This window comes from Triturus cristatus, chromosome 5_1, assembly GCF_964204655.1.
Source record: "Triturus cristatus chromosome 5_1, aTriCri1.1, whole genome shotgun sequence".
Taxonomy (NCBI): domain Eukaryota; kingdom Metazoa; phylum Chordata; class Amphibia; order Caudata; family Salamandridae; genus Triturus; species Triturus cristatus.
The window spans coordinates 558,914,160-558,930,024 of record NC_140587.1 but is presented as its reverse complement, the minus strand read 5'-3'; the positions used below and the strand labels follow the sequence as shown (position 1 = coordinate 558,930,024).

Sequence of the window (15,865 nt, the reverse complement as noted above, 5' to 3'; positions counted from 1 at the left end):
GATAGATAGATAGATAGATAGATAGATAGATAGATAGATAGATAGATAGATAGATAGATAGATAGATAGATAGATAGATAGATAGATAGATAGATAGATAGATAGATAGATAGATAGATAGATAAACGTCATCAGAACACTGCAAAGAGTCAAAGCCAACGATAAAGTAAAATGGTGACTGGATGGGTCAGTGTGACCAACCTCCTTCATGGTCATTATAGACAGTTTTGCCAGTCTTGGTCTTTTGTGTGCTAGACTAATGCATTCTGTGTGTGGCAGTCTTCTTTTTATTTTCATCAAAGTACTTAAACTAGCACACACCCCTGAAAACGATGATTCGTAGGCGAAAAGTCCAGGACTGGAGACAGTGTCCATGATGATGTGGTGTGAGGTGACCTGTTAATCTTAGATGACCTGTTAATTTATCGTGATCTTGTGCTATTTAAAAAGGTGTGCCTTCAGATCTTTATGTATGATGTATGCGGAGGAAACACCACACATACGCACAATACCTGGAAGCTCAGACATCAAATCCCCAGTCTTCTGCTGTCCTGTACAATAGACAGTTGTACTTCCATCACCTGTTGTTCAAATAACTGGAGAAGCAGGGCAATTCAATTTGATCTGTATTAAGTGCCATTCACGACAATACTGTGCAAATAATGCATGCACTGAAAACTTGGTGAAGGCACAACCCTAATAACGAGCTGCGCGTGTTGTACCTAATACTGGGATCTCTCATGTTATAGATATTACAAAGTGTTGGCAATGACTAATGTGTGATGTCTGCCATATCCAGTGCTTAATTTGAGCTGGAAGTTGCTGGCGGTGTCCACCAACACTCAGTTTGGAGTCCGGGGACCTATTTTTAATTCATCACACTTTGATCCAGAACAAGAGAGATTAAAGCAGAATAAGGGAAAAGAGGAGGAAGAAAATAATAGAATAGTGAAATATGGAAAAAGCGGGTATGAAATAGAACCTATAAGAGTTAGATAAAGTGAGATAAAGTGGCAGGGAGTGGAGGCGGTGGATGAAAGCGGCATGAGAGTGAATCAAAACTAGGCAGCCTTGGTATTCTGCAACCCTGACACTCAGCAGCACCAATCTCGCGGCACTGAGAAAACATTCTGCTCACACAATTATAATCTTAGAATTTAAGCTCTTGTCATATATATGCAATCAACCCTGAAATTGCAACTAGAATGGTTTTATCGTCTCCCTTCATTCAGAATGGAAAAAGTGGCATTCGGTTTGGTGGTCTTTACGCAGCCAGCTTGAATAACGTGATATTACTGCTGACTTGGTTTCCCCTGATTGTCTGCATCATGAGTGATGAACATACACGCATATATAAAACGATTGTTAATATTCCTTTTATTGACAGCAGCAGCAACACATTAGCCTGGCATAACAAATGACTATGAACCATCTAGGACGCTGCTAGCGTGAGCCCCAAGAGTCAACAGAAAGAAATGAAGGAAGAACCGTCTCCATCTTGAGTCCTTAAATCTGGAACTGAAATCCAGACATCGATCCAGCCACCATTCGAGTAGATTGAAAAATGAAGACTGTTGGTTGGGGTGCTTAGATAGCTCAAGGTTAGAGCGCTACACAACCAACAACGCATTGGAATATAAAATCTGAACTCTTCAATAAGCTACCAATTTTCCTACAAATACGTGAGTATGAGGGAAAATCACAGTAACCAGAAACGCGATGAAAAATCACATCACAAATATCAGATTATGTTGTGCAAACTCATTTTTTAGTTTTTTTATTCTGAAAGAGTTTAGCAAGAAAGGACATAGCTAAAGGGAATAGAAAAAAAAGAAAAATGTTTCATGCATTTTAAATCCACATTTCTACAGCACATGTACCTGCTGGGAGCTATTAAATCCAGTCGAATTTGTAAGCGAATTGCTCCCTGCGTATATTCCAGAAGTCGTTGTAAAATTACTTCCTGAAATGAAATGGAAAATGTTCTGAATTAAACATCAATTACCGTATGGAACTACTTCCCATTGTAAGGAGACCGTCAGGGCTTGCAGAGTTAATTCCTTTTCCACTTCATTAGGTGTTGTTCTTACCAACTTTAAAAAGGCTGGGGAAATACATGTTGACCTCTTAAAACCCCTCCCGCTCTCTGCCCTGCGGATGGGCATGCAACAGCTGGCCAAAGCCTGAGGTTCTTATTCCACTGCATGCCGACGCACTCAAACACAGCTCATCCACAGACAAAGTTGCATACACATGCACAAATACAGAGCGCGTAAACACACAATTAGGGTAACTAAAGGCGGGCCTGTTTTTAACACGTGTTAGCATACAAGGTTTGTAAATCATCTGTTTTCATTTACGTGCATGGTTTGTGCCATTCCTGCAATATAACAAATGACGGCAATAAAGTCTCCATGTGTGATCTTGCACTTCACCTTTATTATTAAATGTATCATGCTATATAACTGTACCGGTGTTAAGTACATTTAAATGAAAAACTTTCTGGGCAGTATGGAACCTATAAAAGGACGGCGCGAAAGACCCAACTACAAAACGGATCAAGACACATCGTTTTGTCATAAAATCTCATTTATTCCTTCTTTTATTAAGAGTACTTAAATGTTGGGCTACACAAGCTATGAAATAATAAATTATACTTTTATAGCAGTTGAGCAGATCTCACAAAACGAGTACTGTTTTGCCAGCCGCGTTTCTTCAAATAGATTCCATTTTATTGCTAACACACACATGCACACACCTACCTTTGTTATCCAATATCAAACTTACAGTAGCCAAGGATAGAAAAAAGGTTTCAGAAATGGTAAAAAAAAATCCAATGGAATCAGAACTATCCTTTGAAAGAGCAACAGAGAGATTATATAATTAAGGTGATGCTGGGTCGTTGCCTGGTAAGATGGCCGCCAGGGCGTGGTTTTCATGGATCCCGTCCTGGGCTGTCTACATCCTGAATAATGCGATACGCCTGCTATCTTTAAAATTGCCTGAACTGCAAGAATTTTGTGGGGACAGTCATGGACGACATTCCTGGCGCTGAAATGCTGAGGTCCAACTGGCATCGAGGGGAGCCGATGGGACCTGCGGTTTGCCTTCGCGGTGGCCTAGTGAGAGCCTGAAAGTGCAACGGGATTGTGCAAGCCTGCACTGGGCCACAAGCTGCTGTGGTCTCAGATCCACCCCCAGGGCAGTGACATTTGCTTGCTGCATCGCTCCAAGATGAGAGGAGACACCCCGTTGCCTGGATAGGTGTTGTGGAGGAGGACCGCCTGATGGGCGACTGGCTGGACACCACTTTAGCAGCACAGTGGCCATGAGCAGTGCCGGCAGCCTGGTGGTGGAGGAAGGCTGTGGTGCCAGTGATGCTCCATGCAGCAATTGTAGCCCGGGAGGCTGCTACCCGCTCAGACTGAGGGAAAAGTGAGCCGCTAGACCTGTGGCCCCAGCAGGGCCTGGATGGAGCTTGGGAAGGCCTACGACTGTCTCAATGTGGAGGCGGGCCTGAGACTAGTTTTTTGCAGCGCCCAAAAGACAGGAGGCTCCCTTTTTCGGTATGCAGCAAGATCCTAACTATGTTGAATCTGGCGGGCTCCTCCCTTTGACCTGGAGATGGTGGATCAACAGAGAGGCCGAAGTGTGCTTGAGTCGGCGTGGTGTGTGTGGGCACCGAGTAACAGCCACTGGCCGGACTTTGGGCATCTTTGAAGTTGGCTGAGTCCGCCAGGGTGTGGTGACTGGGTGGGCGCCCTGCAGTGGCAGAGTGCCCTACATATGGGCAGTGGGACTTTAGTGAGTGACCTTCTGCTTGCTTGGGCCTGTTGAGACTCACCTCAGAGGCTGGACTTTAGGGAGTGGGCTGGGGAACGGCCCCCCATGGACCCTGAGGTCCTTTAATGATCCTCGCCAGCAGTTCTTGGGCAGATGGATGCAGCAGGAGGGTGGCTGGTGTAGTGGCGGCATGCTAAGATGCTCCTGGCACACAGGGGGAAGTAAAGTGGTGCGGTACCTCAGTCTCTTGGAGGGAAAGTGGAGTGGGATGGCAATGCTGTGGAGAAAGCGGCAGACCCTTTCTCACTTTGCAGCACAACTGTGCCCCTCCCTCGTGGGTGCATAACCATGGTGACGGATAGACAGCAGCGCTTAGCAGACCAAAATGCATCAATTTATGGCTCCAGAGACAGGTGCTGGCGGGGTCCCACCTCGGCTGAACGGGGTGGGGGGCACTTCATGAGTCTCAGGGTCCTACTGGTGCTCAAATACTGCCTGCCATCAAAACGTTAAGTGCAAACTTGTAAGCTAAGATTGAAGTGGTCTCGGTCAATGTCAGGTTGCTGCAAGTTCACCTCTGGAAGGTTGCAGAGTGATTGCTAGCCACTGAACAACATGTTGGCAACGTGCAGGAGGACTTGGCAGTCCTCAAGACCATGCTGACTAATCTCTCGGTGTCAACCCTCGGGTTTGAGACTAGGGTGGAGGATGAAGAGGGTTACTTGCGGTGCTGTAATCTCTGCTCTGTTGGCTACCCGGAGGAAGTGGACAGCCAGAGGCTGGAGCTATTCTTGAAGTGCTGGGTTAAATCCACGATACCTACTGCAAAGTTCTCTTCGCTCTTTGTGATTGAGAGGGAGCACAGGGCCCTGATGCCGTTGCCATTCGTGGGGGCATCGCCCTGAACAGTGCTCACTAAAATCCTCAATTACAGAGACAGAGACACAATCCTGCAAGCTGTCAGGCAAATTGGTGATCCTAACTTTGAGAACCAAGTGATCTGAATCTTCTCTGATTACACGCACTCAGTGCAGCGAAGGCGTCAGATGTTTGGTGGAGTAAAAAAAAAATTGAAAGCAACAAGATTATGATACATGTTGCTCTACCCGACAAAGATTAAATATTAAAACGATCCATGAGGGTTGAACGCACTTCTTTACTACACCTGAGGACATCTGGTATTAGCTGTAAGTACAAGGTGACAGCCAAATATCTGTGTTAATGCCTCTTAAACCCGAGACTAGACTCAGAGTATACACTGGACTCGACTAGCTGCAAGGTGCCATGGACATAGTAGAAGGGCCTACCAGCCCACCTTCGGGGTAGTGGTGTGTCAGGATGGAACGCCAGACCTGAAGCATCAACCAGCAGAGCAGAAGGAGGCAAGAGTATTGGTGGAGGTGGTGACGGCACTAACTCTGGAAAAAGTGGCACTGAAGTGGTGGAAGAACGCCACCAGAACTGTCCGAGTCTTAACGTAAATGGAACACAGGGTGGCGCTTTCTTATTTCAGATGACGCTGGTCACTGTGCTGATATTCCATACTCGGTTGGCCTCCTGCACTGCTATTACCAGACACATACCTCAGGCATCTATCTGGAATGTCTTCATTGAGTGGGTTGAGGGAGTGCTCAATTTTTTGGGGGAAATCGTAATCATTGTTACACTTTATAGCAGAGCAACGCATCCTGTGTAGATGGGAACTAGTCCTTCATTAGCTTCTTTTGCATGTGTTTAGTTGGGTCAGTGTGTGGTAGTGACAGTTACTGTTTTCAGTTGTGTGTGTGAGTACGGTGTTTGGATTGTGTGTAGTGTGTGCTAGCAGGGGTAGGTTTGGGACACTCTAAGCCCTGAGGCAGCTACGTTAGTGGCTGACACAGAGTGACACGGCTCCCCCACATATGAAACAAATACACTGGGATGCAACATTAGGCCCCTGCCATAAATTGCACTTCTGCATGCAGGGGTGGCATTAGATTAAGAGGTAGAGGGTACCTTGTGATACTAGTTGGGGAGGCAAAAATTGTTCATCTATGTCTTTACCCAAAGGGTGGGAGAGTTGTTTTGCTAAGTTACAGTACAAAGCATCAGTAATGTGGTCCCCCTATTGTGGTGGACTGAGAATTGTGTGGTCGGGTGGGGCCCTGAGGTTCAGGGTGGAGAGGGGCTTGGGTTAGCGGGGTGGGATGTGAGTGGGGTACTAAGCCTGAACGTACGTGACTGTTGACGTGAAACGTTTGTGGCCTCAATTTATATGTAAAAAGATACAGAGTCCAAATATACCTCAGTTGACAGGGAATATATATTGCAATTTTGCAAGAGACACACCTGATGGAGGAAGTAATTCAGAAATTGCACAAGAAATGGAGGGGGCAACTGTACTCCTCCACATACTCTAACTATGCTAGGGGTGTTTTGATCTGCATTGCCCCCCAGCTCCCGTTCCAGGTCAGGGGTTTTAATGAAGACATTGAAACATTGCTTGTGCATGAATTTCTAGATGGGTTGAAGATGTGCCTCCTGAATGTGTAGGCTCATAACACTGACAATGGGAGGTTCTTCCTTGAGATAGAGCAGGAATTACTTCCATATGTTGGTGTCCCTCTTGTCTGGGCGGGTGATTTTAAGTGCATACAAGATAGGTGGATGGACAAATACCCCTCAAGACTGCGTGCTAAGCCCGATATGATTGCCAAATTAAGGGAAAAATTGGAATTGAGGAATTGCAAAAACATCTGGTGGGAGACACAACCAGGCATCAGGGAATTTTCCAGTTACACTTTGATGCATGATGCATATAATCGCATTGATAGGTTTCTAGTAGCCGGAGAGATAGCCACTGATGTGCGGTTTCTGGGGAAATTCCTCTTGGATCTTGTGCCGCTGCTGTTGGAGTGTGGCACAGGAGGGGACAGGCCGAGGGTGATCTTGTGGCCCATCCACCCAGAGGTGCTGGGGGTGCCCTGTTCCGGAATAAACTGTGGGAGGTACTACTACTGACGGATACTTTGGCACTAGCTGGAACACAACAACTCAGAGGGTGACAGAATGAAATGCCCCAAAAGTAGTGATGTGGGTAGAATGTATCACTAAAGCCAGTAGTATGAGACACCAACTTGAGGTTGAGTTGGCAGAGGAGGAACGGTGAGCTGGCCAAACTTTAGAGTAATGCATATGTGGCTGGGGCAAGAAGGAGCTCCTAGCGGCTCAGAGGAGGATTGGAAGATGTGGGACTGATTGGATTGCCATATATATAGGCAGGGTCTACATAGGGAGGGGGATAAGACTGGGTGGCTCCTAGCATCGCTACTCAAAATGAAGCATGCTCCTTCGAGGATTCTGTCTTTAAAGTGGTGAGACAGGACTGTGGTAGGGACACAATTGAGCAGTAATTTCTTGCTGTGGAAGTACTCATTGGCGGTTCATAGTGAGTTGGCTTTGACCCTGCTGGTGGGCATTTGGGCTTTTCTAGACCATCTAAAGCATCCCTGTCTTAGTACAGCGCAATGTGAAGATTTGGAGGAGAAAATCCAGGCTGGGGAGTTGAAGGAAGCTGTATAGGACATGGCGTGCTGATCGATGCTAGTACGGGATTGGCTCCTGGTGGAGTATTACCAGACATTTTCTGAATTACTGGTCCCCCGCCTGCAGGACACTCTACAGAAGGCATTGTGCATGGGGGTGCTCTGGCAGTCCATGAGGAAAGCCCTGATTTTGATGATCCTTAAACCAGACAGGGACCCAATGGACCCTGGCTCCAATAGGCCACTGTCTATGCTCAGAGAAGACACAAAATACTTGTTTTTCTCACAATTCTGCTTCACAGGTTCAATGAGGGGTGTGGGTTTGCACAGCTCTCTGCACCAATTGTAGTGACTTCTTTGGACATACTGGACCAGATCTTAAATGTAGCTGACTGTCAACTTGGGGATCTACTGGGACTGACTAACCAAGTACCAGTGGAGGACTGGATATCATTTTTTAAATTCGATCAGCGATCTATACTGACTACTAATGAAGGGAATCTTTTGGATTTATGCATGAAGTCTATTTGACGTACTCAACTTCTAGAAGTTACATTCTTGCATCTACTGTACCCTGAAGAAGTCCATTGCTATGAAAGAAGTGCATTGGCTGTCTTCGCTATATATGTATGACGTTTTTAAGGAAAAGAAAATAAAGACAAGATTTGCATTCAATTCACACGTGATTGGGAATTGTTTGTTTACTTTTGAAGTGGTGCATTGCTACACTTTGTATTACTGTTCTAACCTTCTCAAAGGCTGAACCTTGACAGCAGGTGCTTGTAGTGAGTGCACACACCTAGTAAATTGAATGTTTGATAAATTACATTATTGGAAAATGGGTTCGGAGTGGCACCCTATGGTCCGCTGCCTTCTCTATATGGTATATTAGACAAGAAATACTGTTAAAGGAACTGGAGGCGAGATTGAGCAGGGTGGCACCTCACCTTGTGCATGAGGACCAGTGTGGCTTCATACCAGGTCATGGTACGCATATAAATCTTAGAAGACTGTCCCATGTGCTCCACTCAGTGTTGGGTACTGACTTAGAGGCTGCTCTAGTGGCACTGGATATCGAAAAAGCTTTTGACATGTTAAACTGGGAGTATCTTTGGATGGTGTTGGGACACATGGGAATGGGAAAGTTCTTATTATCTTGGGTACAACTACTTAATACTCAGCCGGTGGCGAGTGTTCATACCAGAAACAAGGTCTCCAATTGCATATGTTGAGAGGGGCACGAGACAGGGATGACCCCGTCTCCACTTCTTTTTGCCTTGGCGATGGAGCCCTTGGCAATGAGGCTGCAGGGGGATATGGATGAGTGGGGTATCAGGGTCGGTGAGAGTGCTCATGTCTTGCTATATGCAGATGACGTAGTTGTATATGTCGCAAACTCAGACATGTTGGTGAAACTCTTACTGGAGATCAGGGAAGACTTGGGGCTGCACATAAATAAGCATAAAAGAGTGCACTTCCCACTGGCAGGTCTGGAGAGTCGGGCCCCCGCTGATCTCCCTGGGAAATAACTATTGTAGCAGCAGGGTCATTTCTGTTATCTGGGGATCCAAATAGCGCACTACTCGGAGGATCAATATCACTATGGGCAAAGTGGTTGTAGGAGCCTCCATCCGGTTCTGGAAACGATTGCCAGTGTTGGTGATGGGCAGTGTGGAACTGAGCAAAAAGGTACTGCTCCCTAGATGCTTATATACTTTGCAAAACTCACTTTGTAGCATCCCAAGGTCCACATCCAAAATAATTCTAATAACATTCTGGTGTCCCTAGTGTGGGTGGGCAAAAGATGTTGAGTAAATTAGAGATTTTTAAATCATACCCAGAACACGAGAAGCTGGCCTCCCAGATCTGCAAATGTATTGCATAGCAGGAATGTTAGAATACACAGCTCATTGGAGTGCGGAAGGAGTGAACAGGAAGAAGAAGCTGTTGGCTAGGTGGACTGATCATGTGGACCTCCAAAAGTATTTAAGTCAAGGCGTTAGAGTCCCAGGCTGCTATCCATTTATTTTTTGGTAGGGTGTGGAGACATGTAAATGGCGGTAACACGTACACTGCATAGAGCACCCTATGCCAGAATGCTTCCCATTCAGTAGCTGTGACCTTTTCAGCAGATACAATTCTTAATGGATCTGACAGAATGGACTGAGGTTGGCAGTAACATAGCAGTGTGTTAGAATACATGAGTACTGGGAGTGTGTGGTGTGGGACTTTGTGGAACTACACAATTTCATTTGGACCTTTTGGCTGTGCGCTGCCTACTGGGAGTTCCCCAGTCCCCTGACAGGCGGAAAAAAATGGGGCACAGATTTGCCCTTCAGAGATTTCTTGCTCGCTAAGAGGCTCTTGGTCATCCACTGGGAAGAGCCCAAGCTGACAGATATATGAAAAATATTTGGGAGACTTGCAGGAATGTGGGGGTGGCAAAGGAGTGGAGGTTGAGATTAGTACGCACAGATGAGCGGAACTACTAACCAAATTTAGGGCTGCTCCCATGCTGCTCCCCCACCCTGAGTAGAGGTAATGATTAATACAATACATATGGAGTTGGGATCGTCCACCCCTGCTTCCTCGGGTGATGACTTGAGAGTCCTGAGCCCGTGTAATCACCAATGTTTATCTTCAATAGCTGCTTAGGTTTCCACAGTTTCTGCATGTTAATGTTGGTACCTGTTGTACTTTGTATATTTCAAAAGGAGATGAAATGGAGTGATTGGTAAATCTGGAGAGAGAGTCGTGTCACACAGCGCAAGCAAGTAGTGTTTCTGATTCCTTAGGCTGCCGGGGAAAGGGACATGCATACCCTGTTGATGTATCCTAAATGTAATTACTCTCCTGCTCATGCTTTGTTGTACAGTACTGGTGTATAAGCTGAACACATCTGAATAAAGAAATTTACAATAAAAAAACGATGATGCTAATTTGCAGTAAAGTGCTATTTATCATCCTATAAGATACAGTAAGGTGCGCTGTTTTGATCAATTTCATTTTTTTACTTTGCCGCTTTCTAGCAACAGAAATTATTAATTATCATATTTTATCAGGAAAAAATTAAGATGATTGCTGCAAATTGGCTACATATATTGCACAGTAGCGGTCGCCACTGTGTAGTTATACTCAAGCCAGATTAACAGGTCTAAACCCTCATTTTATGTATGAATAGTCACCTCTAAGTAAGCCTTAATGCCCAAAAGGGCAGGGTACATGATATCTAAATGTAGGACAGTAGAGGTTTAATGGAAAACATGCACTTACAGCCCCCAAAACTATTTTCGCTGTACCGTGGTTATTCATTACATAGGAGGCATTGTGAGTACATTGAAATTGAATAAAGTTATCTCCACCTTGGAATCTGCCAATAAGTTAATTCTAAGACTTTGTAAATATTTATTGGAAATCGAGTTAATTTTTAATGTCAGATTTATACTAAATATTTTACAAAGGGCTCTTTTGAAAAACCTCTTTTCATCTGCCCAAAGCCTCTTATAGCCCATTTGCATGAGCTTCAAACTTTCCCCCAGAGGCTGAATTATTCCTTCATGAGGTGTGAACATGCTCCCAAAGCTGAGACTAAGTTCTTGGGCGGGGAGAGGTGTTCTATTCCTCAGACAGAATAACCATCTGGGCAGTGTCCAGGAACTTCTCTTCAAAGAGGCCTACCCACCACAGGCAGACGTAGCTAACACCAGGATATTGTGATATTACTACTGTCTTAGTTTACCTCGTGTCTGCACTATGAGTGATGTGCATGCACACATATATAAAACAATAATATTCCTTTTATTCATAGCGGTACCAAGACATTTGTCTGGCATAACAAATTGCTTTGAACCAACTAGGTATAGCCCTTCGTTTGTCCTGTTAGGTGACTACTGCCTCTTAAACAGAATATGATGATAATTGCTGGCAGCTGATTATTCTTTTGAAGGGCAGAGATGGTTTACCTGTATTCCTGTGCTTTTGAGGAAGTTGAAGAGCCCATCCAGTGTAAAGGAAAAAAAATATCTTTAAGCAGTCCTGCATTGTTAACTAGCATCAACAATAGGCCTTCTAGGATCTTGTTTTGTTTGATGACGTCTGCTTTGGTTTTGAGATGTATGTGAAATTGCCCGTTTAATGGGATGCATGGAGCAGTGGATATGTGGCACACTTGGTTCACATGCTTTATTGCCATTACCTCTAATTTACATGTGGTCATTGCATTACTATTTATTTATATATAGTCATTTACCCTGATTTAGGCTTCTACGCTCTTTTGATAGTAACAGTAGCTATGACCCAAATAAACTGAGTATCAATGAACCTCAGAAGAATGAAAGGCCCAGTAGACCTCCATGTGTTCATATGCTAAATGGAACTATACATCTGTGTGATAATATACTGACAAGTCTATGTTGTATTTCCCTGAACACCTGCTTTTCAGGGGAGACTGCCGATCTGTCTCTCTGCACTGGCTTAGTTTACCACAATTGCCTATGAGGCTTAAGGTTTGCTTGTAATACTGTGACTGGTTCTACTACTATGGCAAGGATAAAAGCCATTGTTACTACTAAGAAGTTACTGATACAACCATACTAAAACTAACACTAGTGTATCACTCTCTGAACCATCATTCATTCAACTACCACAAATAAATAGTAGAACTAACACCATTAACCTTAGTTGTTGCAACACGACTACCACTACTAATATTTCAGATGCTACCCCTATTACGACTGCTACTACTGCAACATTAAGTGCATTATTACAGCAATAAACTTACTACTAATTACATCAGCCGCTACTGTTAGGACTGCTGGCATTGGTAATGCACTAATCTTTCTAGTACTTATTTACTAACACTAATATTACTACTGGTAAGACGATAATGATTGCTACTGATGTTACTACCATTCCATCTCATAGTCCTCTTTTACTACTACCTATGCTACTGGTACTAATGATACTTCTTTAAAAGTACTGTTATTACCAGAGTTTAAATAGAGATGATGTTGTGTGGTCTCTACTAGCTAAGTGAACCAGGCAGTAGTGGGACGTAATTCTTCAATGCTTGTGGGTGACTTCTTTGCACACCGGTGTAACATTGCAGAAATGGAAAACAATTTTTAGAATCCAATTTTGCCTCCTTCAGTTATGTGGAAGATCCACACAGAACAAAAAAGACCCAGAAATAATTTGAGGAAAGGTGAAACAAATTAGGGTAAAAATCTGTACTCAGATCTTAAAATAGTTTTTATGGTCTTATTAAATAAGATGCATAATTAATATTTTCACGTGTACATGCCACGAAGTATGTAAACACTGCCACTGTTTTTTTCCAAGACACTCTGCCCTTTGATCTACTCCTAATTCCTCGTTACACGTATTACTCTGCATGACACGTCTTTACCCTGACCATGAGTCCTGACTAAAATGTAGATTTTCACAAAGACATGTTTTCTGACCACGTCATTCTTCTTTTTTCTTAAACAAGCAGAGATTTAAAGACGCATGTCTGTCACTGTTTTTCACAGCTAAGTACATTGGCACTTCGTAATCGGGTTGTCAAATTTTTCATAGGATAGTGATGAATTGCTTTATTTTTTCATTTGAATTTTGAGTTTTATTTTAACCAAACTATACGAGGAACAAAATATACCAGATGTGTGTTAAATTATCCATACAATGTGAAGTTGCACTATTTCACAGCAATTGTTCCTTTACAGAGTTTGCCTTATTTGCATTTCTTTAGTTTTTTTTAGAGACAATCACTTGCAGGCAAGACCTTCATCCCTGCAATGCACCATGTGATCATTCTACAATTGAGAGCAGGCACCCTGAAACATTTCACTTCGAACCCCAATCGTAAGGCGCATTGCCACTGACTCCATCATTGGCTGCTCTTGAGAGATTAGAAGCAATTTCTTCATTTTTTGCAACTGTAGCTTAATATGGCAACATAGAATGCCTCATGTCATGCTTTATTTACGTTTGAACTAAATTGTGTGAACTGCAGATGTGTCCAAACAAAGCAAATGCCCATGGTGGGCCTACAATCCCCATCGTAAAACACAAAGGGCACCTGAATTTGTTTGCACTTGAACAGAAACAGACAAATACAAGCAGTGCTTAATTGATAAAAGAGTGAGTGCTGGTGTCCAGACCTCTGCTCAGAAGCCCACAGCCGGTGCTAATAAATGTCGGCGAGCTAAATGCGTAGTCTTGAATCCACCTCATGCCTCTGATCTACTAACTGCCCCATTAGCTCTCTCTCTTGCACAGAGTCCTGCTTTCTCTGTTTGTGAAGGTTTTTCATCCTTTCACTTTCCTCTTCTTTCCCATGTTAATTTCTCTCTTTCTTGGTCTTGGTCAATGTCTGATGTAAAAAAGTGCAAGTACCCAAAAATGATTGCCTGGCAGTGGTAAATCAGCCAGACTGGTGGATGTTCCACATTGTTAGCAGTAAGCAACATGGGGGGGGGAGGGGGGAGTGGATGTTACCAAGAGGAGGCAGTGGTGAATGAGTAAATTAATAAGTGCCGGTCGGTGCCGAAAGCACTCCTCAGATGCCCGTTGCCAGTGCTATTAAATCTGGACCTACCTAATGCTAGTCTTGAATCCACATTACGCCTCTTGAATCCACTACCAGCCACCCTGCTCGTTTATCTCACTCTTGCAATGTTCCTGTTTTCTCTCTTTGTGATGATTTATTTATCTTTCTATTAGCCCTTTACTCCCTTTTATGTATTTTTTTCCTCTCACTCGCAGTTTAAGTCTGCTGAGGAAAAATAAGCGCCGGTCCCCAAAAATGAGTGCAACCTCCGGCTCAAATTAAGTAGTATGAGAGAGTAAAATGGCCACTAGGCGAAATGAGGAGTTCACTCAAAAGGCAGAAACATTTGGGGAATTAACAAACATTTCCAATACATTTTTTCAGCCCTAAATACACTCATAAAAGTAATTCTATAAAGTGACACGAACGCCACCACCATCATTTTAGGGCCATAAATTGAAAGGATTCCTCTGCAAGTAAAAATAAATGTCTGCAAGGAGAACAAATCAGCGGCACATTTTGGCTCGTTGGGCAGTGCAAGCAATAGGAACATGGGGGCAGATTTATGTTTCTTGGCGCATCCCTGCAAATCAGCAGGGATGCGCCAGGAATGATGCGTCACGCAAGTTTACCCTTGCGCCACCACAGATGCGCCGCATTTACAATGCAGCGCATCGTGGCGCAAGGATAAACAGATGCGTAACGCATCTGATGGCGTAAGAACGGCGCATTGCTGGAGTCGTGTCGCAAGCACGACGCAACTCCAGCAATGTTTAGGGGCTGCCCATACCTAACATGCTGCGTCATGCCTTACGCCTGCTTCAAGCAGGCGCAAGGTTTTGACGCAGCAGCGTCGGAAAAGTGTCTGAGGGAAATCTTGTAGATTTCACTGCGTCACTTTTTCGAGGCTTTTTCCGATGGAACGCCCACCCTGCATACATTAAACCTGACGCAGGTTTCATGTAGCGCGGGGCTTTACAACGTGACGCATCTCCCTCGATGCGTCACGTTGTAAATAAGGCGCAACATGGCGCATGGTTTACGCCGCCGCTGCGTCACAAAAGTGACGCAACGGCGGCGTAAAAGTGGCGCAAGTCTAACATCAATCTGACCCATGATTTTTAAATGGCAATGCAATAAAATGTCTCCAATACAGCAGGGTGCCTGACTGCGGTCAACCGGGAAACAGGTTTATGCCTGCATAGTTTTGATTTTTGTAGGGTAACTTTAAGATTTCTGTGACTTTCAGATTGAAACTTTTTTGTGAATTTAGCTCAGATCTACTTAACTAGCGCACATCTTTCTTTTCAGGAAGTTTTGCAATTAAACTACACTTTGCAATTTAATGATTTATATGAGCGAGGAAAGTACAGAAATAGGCTCCACGGCCAGCACATTCCTTCTTGCTTTGCAGTCATCCCTGCCTCTTGGGAGTTCTCAGTGCAAACCTGAAACATGTTTCTTGCATGCTGCTGTGTGGGCCACTTTGGCATTTGGCGTTAAGGCACTGAAAGCCTTTTATTTGACATTTCCATTTGTGTTTCTGAGATGAATAATGCTCGCATTAAAAGCGTAGGAAAACTCGGCAGCATGAGGCCTGTCATCCAGAGAATAAGGAAGTCTCCATGTTTCACACAGAAAAGACACAGTGGAGGAAAAGACATAAAACGCGATAAAAAAAACAAATTTGCAGGTCAAAGGTCCAGCGAGGAATGAACAAGGATTTATGAGGAATGCTGGACCTTTCAGATGGAATGCTGATGCCTGCGGGTCTATTCTGCCCAGCCCCGGGGCAGAACTCTTCTGAAGCCCCTGTCCTGTCAGCTGGGCGCTGCTCCGGGCAGAGAAGGGGAGGGCGAGTTGCCTCTTGGCTCTGGCTCTGCAAGTGGAGAGAAGCATTCCCGGGCTTCAGTCCCAAATGCCACTGACAGCCTGTGTGATCTATTCCTGATCTGGCCACTTACTTCCCCTGTCGCGCTTAAGTCAGCTGTAATTGGTTAGCACTTGG

At 44.3% G+C, this 15,865-nt stretch overlaps 1 protein-coding gene across 11 annotated transcripts in view; it reads right to left on the bottom strand.

The window, feature by feature from the left end:
* Positions 1–15,865, bottom strand: part of EYA1 (EYA transcriptional coactivator and phosphatase 1) — a 288,885-nt gene that overhangs the window by 174,412 nt on the left and 98,608 nt on the right. For all 11 annotated transcript variants that reach the window (XM_085605441.1, XM_085605440.1, XM_085605446.1 and 8 more), the window contains one exon: positions 1,881–1,963. In XM_085605441.1, coding sequence (XP_085461567.1) covers positions 1,881–1,963 — 83 coding nt within the window. The remainder of the gene's footprint in view (positions 1–1,880; positions 1,964–15,865) is intronic.